Below are 6,331 nucleotides of genomic sequence, written 5' to 3' on the forward strand. Positions count from 1 at the left end.
GAAACACAGGAAGGAGCAATCAGCTAAGTGAGCTTAGTGCTTGGAAAAAATCTTTCATTCCTTTAGAGACAGCATGAAAAGTCAGCTGAGTACAAAACATAGAGAGGAAAACAAGAAGAAAAGGGACAAGAAGAGAGGGACAAAACCTAGAACAGATATTGGATGTCTGTTTAACTCAGAGGGCCCAATGCCTGTTTTGCCAAGGGCCCCAAATTTCCAAAATCCGCCCCTGCTCAGAATGCTGCCAAACTGTGATTAAACAGTTATTTATGTGTGACCATGTGTTGCTCACTTGTTCCACTGCCAGACTTTGTATTCCACTGTCAATAAAACAAGACAGTCAAATATCTACTTTATTCTTTCCTAGAATAAGAAAAATAAGTTTCAAGTTCACTTAAAACTCTTAACCTTAAATTAGAGGATTGTAGACTTAATTTGCATACAATTCCATTAACAACCAGCTTGAATGTCAGTGTGCAATTTTGTGCAGACGATGCTGTTATATTATCATATATTGTCATCCACTTCACCAAAAAGACTCCACTGTCTTCCTTGCAGATATGGACCAGCTTCTAGTCCATAAAGCTAAGTAACTAAACTTAACTCTGGATACTATTTGGACAATTAAAAAAACAAGCCAAAGAAACTCTATCAAAAAATTGTTTTTTATGAGCCCTGAATGCTGCTCAGTTGTTCTTTCACATGTTGAGTATTGTCCCTTGCCCCTGGCACAACACTCTGACCAATACAATCTCCTGCAAAAAGGCGGTCAAGTTTTTTATGGACGTACACTGCTTCCTTTGAAGTATTTCATCCAATGGGGTTTGTGCCTTTGTACCGGTGGGGGGGTGGTGGTTAAGACAGCCTTCCACTGGCAGTTAAAAATGGACAAACCTGTCCAGCTTTTAGAGTACATCCAAAAAAATTGATGAAACTACAACAACAGCATTTCTTATTTTAAGTCTGTGAGGTAGTTTGGTCAAAGATCAGAAAGGCGAACAAAACCAGCATCAGATTCCTCTGATGTTTTTTTAATTTTTCCTTTTTCCCTCTGACCAAACATTTCTTTGAGCTTCCCAGAACTCACTGTCTGTACCCCCAATTGGCCACACACCTTCACTTGAGTGGACCAAGCCACAATTAAACAGCTAGAAATAATAAACAAAGTCTTAGCAGAGACACAAGAACACAATTATTAATCTAATTTACAATCTCATCTACATAATGAAATGTGATACAAGATAACTTTTAAGAAAACAGCAAAGCATTTCTCCAAAGAAAACCCTCTAATTGGTAGAACCCAGCAAGGTAATCGATGACATCATCTGGCCATTTTAGCAGGAAGTACAGGGATAAACAATGGTGAGTTAAAAGGAAAACAAATATCTGGAATATACTTTGAAACAAAATAGATAAGTTCAATCAATAATCCAGAAGTAACTACTTTAACCTAAATGTATAAGTAGATGTAAACTGCAACATAATGCTAAGACAAACAAACTCGGGATAATAAGTGAAGCAAAGATTTTTTTTTACCTGCCTTGAGACTGCAGATGAAAGAAAAACCCCACAAATAAGCACTTGTGTTGAAATTTGACATATTTTTTAATCTTGCTGCTTTTTGCTGCAAATATTCATTATTTCATATTGACCCCAATAAATAAAGTTCTCAAAAGAACATACTGGGAGCACCTAGACAGTGATTTGCAACCTTTACTTTTGATACGAGTTGAAATCGCCTCTTCAACCACATCATGCACAATGAAATCTAACTGCAGCCCTATTTGCTCAGATGGAGGCAGAATGTCTCCCATTAACATTATAAACTGTAAAAACATAAAGGTTAGCAGAAATGAAAATTAAAAGCCAAAAAAACTTTCATACATTTTTGAGTTTATAACCTAAAATGAATCTTAAGTTGAATCTATAACTTGAAAACCTGATTTTTTCAGAAAAACATGATGACCTAGAAAATGTAAGAAATAAACTACTCATCTAAATCCTCTTAGTTAAGAATTTTTACTTATTCTTCTTTCATAACAACTAGCAGAACTTTTAACAGTGGTAACAACCCACAACATAAAGGTATAAGTACAGATAATTTCACTCAATAATGTTAAACATTACAACTACAGTTATTTCCATATAAATATTGTTTTCAGTTTCTCAGTTTTAGACAATTAAAAAAAACTTTTAGCCCCAAGAAAAGATTATTTTTTTTTAGTAAGAGACAGTTTAAGTGATTTAAATGAAAATTTTAGGTTAAAACAATTTTGTTTGTCCTTTAGAGCAAACTAAAGTATTCAGAATATTTGGTTCGTTAGAAGGTTTTCTTAGTTTTTAGTGGGTGAAATGAATGGAAACAGGCTTATAAGGTAGGTGAAACATGATGGAAAACAGCAGCAGTCTCTGTTCTGCTCCGCTGCGGAAGTCCAGTGCTAAGATGTGACATAGCTGCAACCATTTTCCTGTGTGGGCGTCCAACATGGAAAGGAAAATGGTGGACAGTAATGGTGTCACTGAGCTAAAAACTGAATAACTTTTATAAGAAACAGTTAAGAGTTTTTCTTCCTTAGTGGATATTGTGTGACCTGATGTTTTATGTGAATAGAGCTGAATGGAGGGCATCTCAGTGGGGCAGTGGGTAGCACTGCTATATTGCAGCAAGAAGGTTCTGGGTTAGATTCCAGGCCTAGGCCCTAGCTGCTTCTCTCTGGGTACTCCGGTTTCCTCCCACAGCCCAAAAACATGACTGTTGGGTTAATTGGCTTCTATAAATTCTCCTTAGGTGTGAGTGTGAATGGTTGTTGGTCCTTTTTGTCTCCGTGTTGCCCTGCGATGGACTGGAGACCTGTGGAGGTGGACCCGTCTCTCGCTCGTTGACAGCAGGAGATAGGCTTCACCACTCCACTTGTGATAGCATGATGGAAAATGGATGGAGTTGAAGGAATGGATTTGGCCAAAAGTGTTCAAATCCATAAAGAATAACTCTTAAAAATAATCATTTATCCATCTCCTAGATATAGCATTTCAAGTAAATTCATACTGATTTGGTAGCATTATGGGTTTTCATATAAATGTTTAAAACAATGACTTAAACGTTAAAATATGGACATGACCAAGCACATAAATAAAACCCCAATATATTTATATTTAACAAAAAATATTAAATTAATCTGATCCTTATCCAGAATGTATATCAATTAACATTTTAGATCATCCTCTGGTCTCAAAAAAAAAGATTTCCCAGGTCTCAGGCCTTAAGATACATTTTAGGTCTTTTAGGTCTAAAAAAACAGCTTTTTTTTTTTCTTATTAACTAAAATCTTGTCTAACCAGGCAGATATTCTCTTAAAACTTCCTAAAAGTTTGTTCTGGGTTTGTAGACTGATCATGTCCTTGGACAGCAATGAAGGGTATCCTTTGTGGGGGCAAAGGCTGATTGGCTTGAACAGTAATGGTGATTAAAAGTTGAAATTTTAATCTATATGACCCAAAATAAATATGTCTATGTACATTCTCAGTCATCCGGGTCATGGAACCATAAAATGGGTGTAAATTGCAGTTTCTGAAGATATTTTGACAGCTGTCCAGGAGTTTTTATCAGTTCTTTCAGCTGCACCTGAGGAATCTGTAGCTGGAGCACTGATGCATTTTATGGTCCATTCTCCTGCATGGATTCCAAGTCAGATGCTAATCAAAATAGCTGTCATTTTACTGCTGGATTGTTGGAGTAGTTTGTTGTGCATGGGCTTTATGATTGGCGTTTTGAATCACGATGGGTTTGCTAATGTCATTTATTTGGAATGAGTTCCAAGACTGGATTGTAAATGCTTAAGAGCTGAAACCTCAATTCTTCCCCTGTGAAGTGATGCTTTTTCTCTTTGCACAAAGGTGTCTTCCTTCACCCCTCTTTCAAAACATCTGTCCTCTCTGTCCAAATTCTGAACACTTTTGCCTTCAAAGGTGTGTCCTTTGTTATTCAGGTATTCCTGGCTCTCCAATGCTGCTCCTTGTTTAGTTTCTCCAATATAGGAGGTTGTACAGTCCTCACTGCACTCCACTGCATAAGCCCTGTTGGTTATGTTCAGCGCAAAAAAAAAAAAAATACTCTTGAAAGTCTGGTTTCCTTACAATTTGAGACTGTTTTGTGGGGACCCAAAATAAACTTTTTATGTTTTAAGAATGTATCTTTGTTAAACCCAGATATCTGCTTCGGGGGTCAATGTTTCATTGATTTAAAACAAGAACTTTACTGTTTGTCTGGTTTCTAAAAGCTGATCATTTTATTCCTAACACCTGAGAACTGATACAATTTCTCCTAAGACTTTTCGTCTCTGACCCACCCAAACGGGGGCATTCCACCAATCAGAGACTCACCTGGAGGCGTTCTGCAAATCTTGATTCTTATATAACCAAGAGACCGGGAATCAATGGTAAATTAACTATGCTAGATCATCATAATTCAAATTTGGTTCACGCTCTTATGAGAAAAAAGGGAATAAATTCAAAAGGATTATATAAAAGAAGTTATGACTCCTTTAGTTGGTGGCTGTTAAACATGGATTTTTCCTTGCAATTAGTTAAATATTTTTAATCAGGTATTCACCCCACCTAAAAAAGTTAAAAACAAACTGCTGGACTTTGTGGACCAATTTGAAGAGGTTTCGCTTCCCATCTAGAAAGCTTTCTCAATTCAAAATGTCTGGAGTACAATTGAATTCCAGGCTTTATAGAGTAGCCCAACAAAAGCCTTGTTATGGCTTAGAAAACATGCAAATTGAACCAAAAACAGGTCCGCCCCTTTGTAATGGGGGACTGGTAGGGTGGTAGTTGGCCTGGCTTAAAGGGGAGGATGTTTTGACCACCTGCATGGCCATGAAGATTGAGATAATAGCGGGAAGGAATCCACCCTTTTGGAGAGCTATAGGTTATAGGTTTTGGAGAGCTGAGACTTCAGTCCTCCCCCTTTTATTATTATAAGATAATAAAAGAGAGAGGAAACCGGTTAATCAGGAAGTAAACAGCTTGATTATCAAGTGGAGATGGGGTAGGATTAAATAAGCATTAAATATTAAATGCTTCCATTATTGTTGAAAGTGTTTTTTTTTAATGATTTAAATATTTTCATTTTTTCATTTGTTATAATTTCATTTTGGTTTGTAGAACTATCTAACATGTTTGAAATAAAACACTCCTTCATGTAAGTATTTGAACAATGATCCAATGTTTAATTTATGTGATAGTTTTGTCTCTTTTGTCTCTCCATAGATTAGAGGTATGCTGAGGCTTTCAGTTTATCAGTTTGTTTTCCGCTTTGTCAGCAAACTTCAGTTTACCAGCCCCATTAAACAAGACTGGTGATGCACACCGGTTAACAAAGGCAGCTTTTAACTTAAACTCAACTTAGTGTTAACATTTTGCTGAATTGCTAAAATATATTCACTTAATTTTCTCCCCTTCCTTGAATTTATGTATTTTCTCCACCTAAATGAAATAAAAACCGAGTCTAAAGAAGTAAAACACAAAGCACCTGCCTGATTGGAACATTTCCGTATTGTTCAAACCATCCTTCTGAACACAAACTGTTTAACTTACTTATCGAGCACAAAGTAAAGGTCAAAGGCGCCGTGACAGGAGCTCTCCTCCTCCTCCTCCTCTTCCTCCACCGGCAGCTCCGGCTCCGCTCTTGCTGATGGAGAAGTGAGCAGAAATAATCCGACCAGAACCAGAACCAGACGCATGTTCAGCACAATTTTCTGTAATCTGGCTCCAGAGGTTAAACTTTACTCCTTTGTGGGTTGCCCGCGAAAAAACCCCCAACAAAATACACAAATAGACACCAGTTTGATTCTGTTGGGCAAAAAGTAAAAAAGGCTTTCTGTTTAAAGCGTAATGAATGATCATAACCATGCCAATGACAGGCTCAGATGGAGAGGAGCTGCTTCTCAGATGCAGAGAAATGCATTTCTCCAAGAAAATCGTCCAAACAGCTCTGGAAAATATTTTTAAAAAGATCTATTCTCTCAAAGTGTAAACTTGGATATAAAGCTGAGGATGTGATCTGGGCTCTGCAGAGCAGTGCTAAGCTCTGGAAGAAGTGAGCCCATGGGACAGACTCGCCTGAAGTGGCCCAGGTTTCATGTTTCATCCTGAGGAGGAGAGACGGATGGAAAAATGTGGGTTCAGATCCTACTGTGCACCTCCCTCATGTCTAAGAGGAGCATTTAACAGGGAATGGGATGGCTCAAAAAACACGCAGGAGATGTATTATGATTATCCCCAGGAAAACTAGTACTTACATTTTTTACTAAGGTACAGTACAAAAGTA

General features: G+C 37.3%; 1 protein-coding gene across 1 annotated transcript in view; it reads right to left on the reverse strand.

Annotated features, from left to right (window-relative positions):
* Window positions 1-6,063, reverse strand: part of LOC107092864 (anthrax toxin receptor 1-like) — a 57,538-nt gene extending 51,475 nt beyond the window's left edge. Inside the window, exon 1 of the mRNA XM_015387551.1 lies at window positions 5,599-6,063. Within this exon, the coding sequence (XP_015243037.1) occupies window positions 5,599-5,744 (146 nt within the window). The 5' untranslated portion in view covers window positions 5,745-6,063. The remainder of the gene's footprint in view (window positions 1-5,598) is intronic.
* Window positions 6,064-6,331: the final 268 nt, after the last annotated feature.

The sequence above is a fragment of the Cyprinodon variegatus genome, unplaced genomic scaffold (genome assembly GCF_000732505.1).
Source record: "Cyprinodon variegatus isolate N-32 unplaced genomic scaffold, C_variegatus-1.0 Scaffold398, whole genome shotgun sequence".
NCBI classification, from domain to species: domain Eukaryota; kingdom Metazoa; phylum Chordata; class Actinopteri; order Cyprinodontiformes; family Cyprinodontidae; genus Cyprinodon; species Cyprinodon variegatus.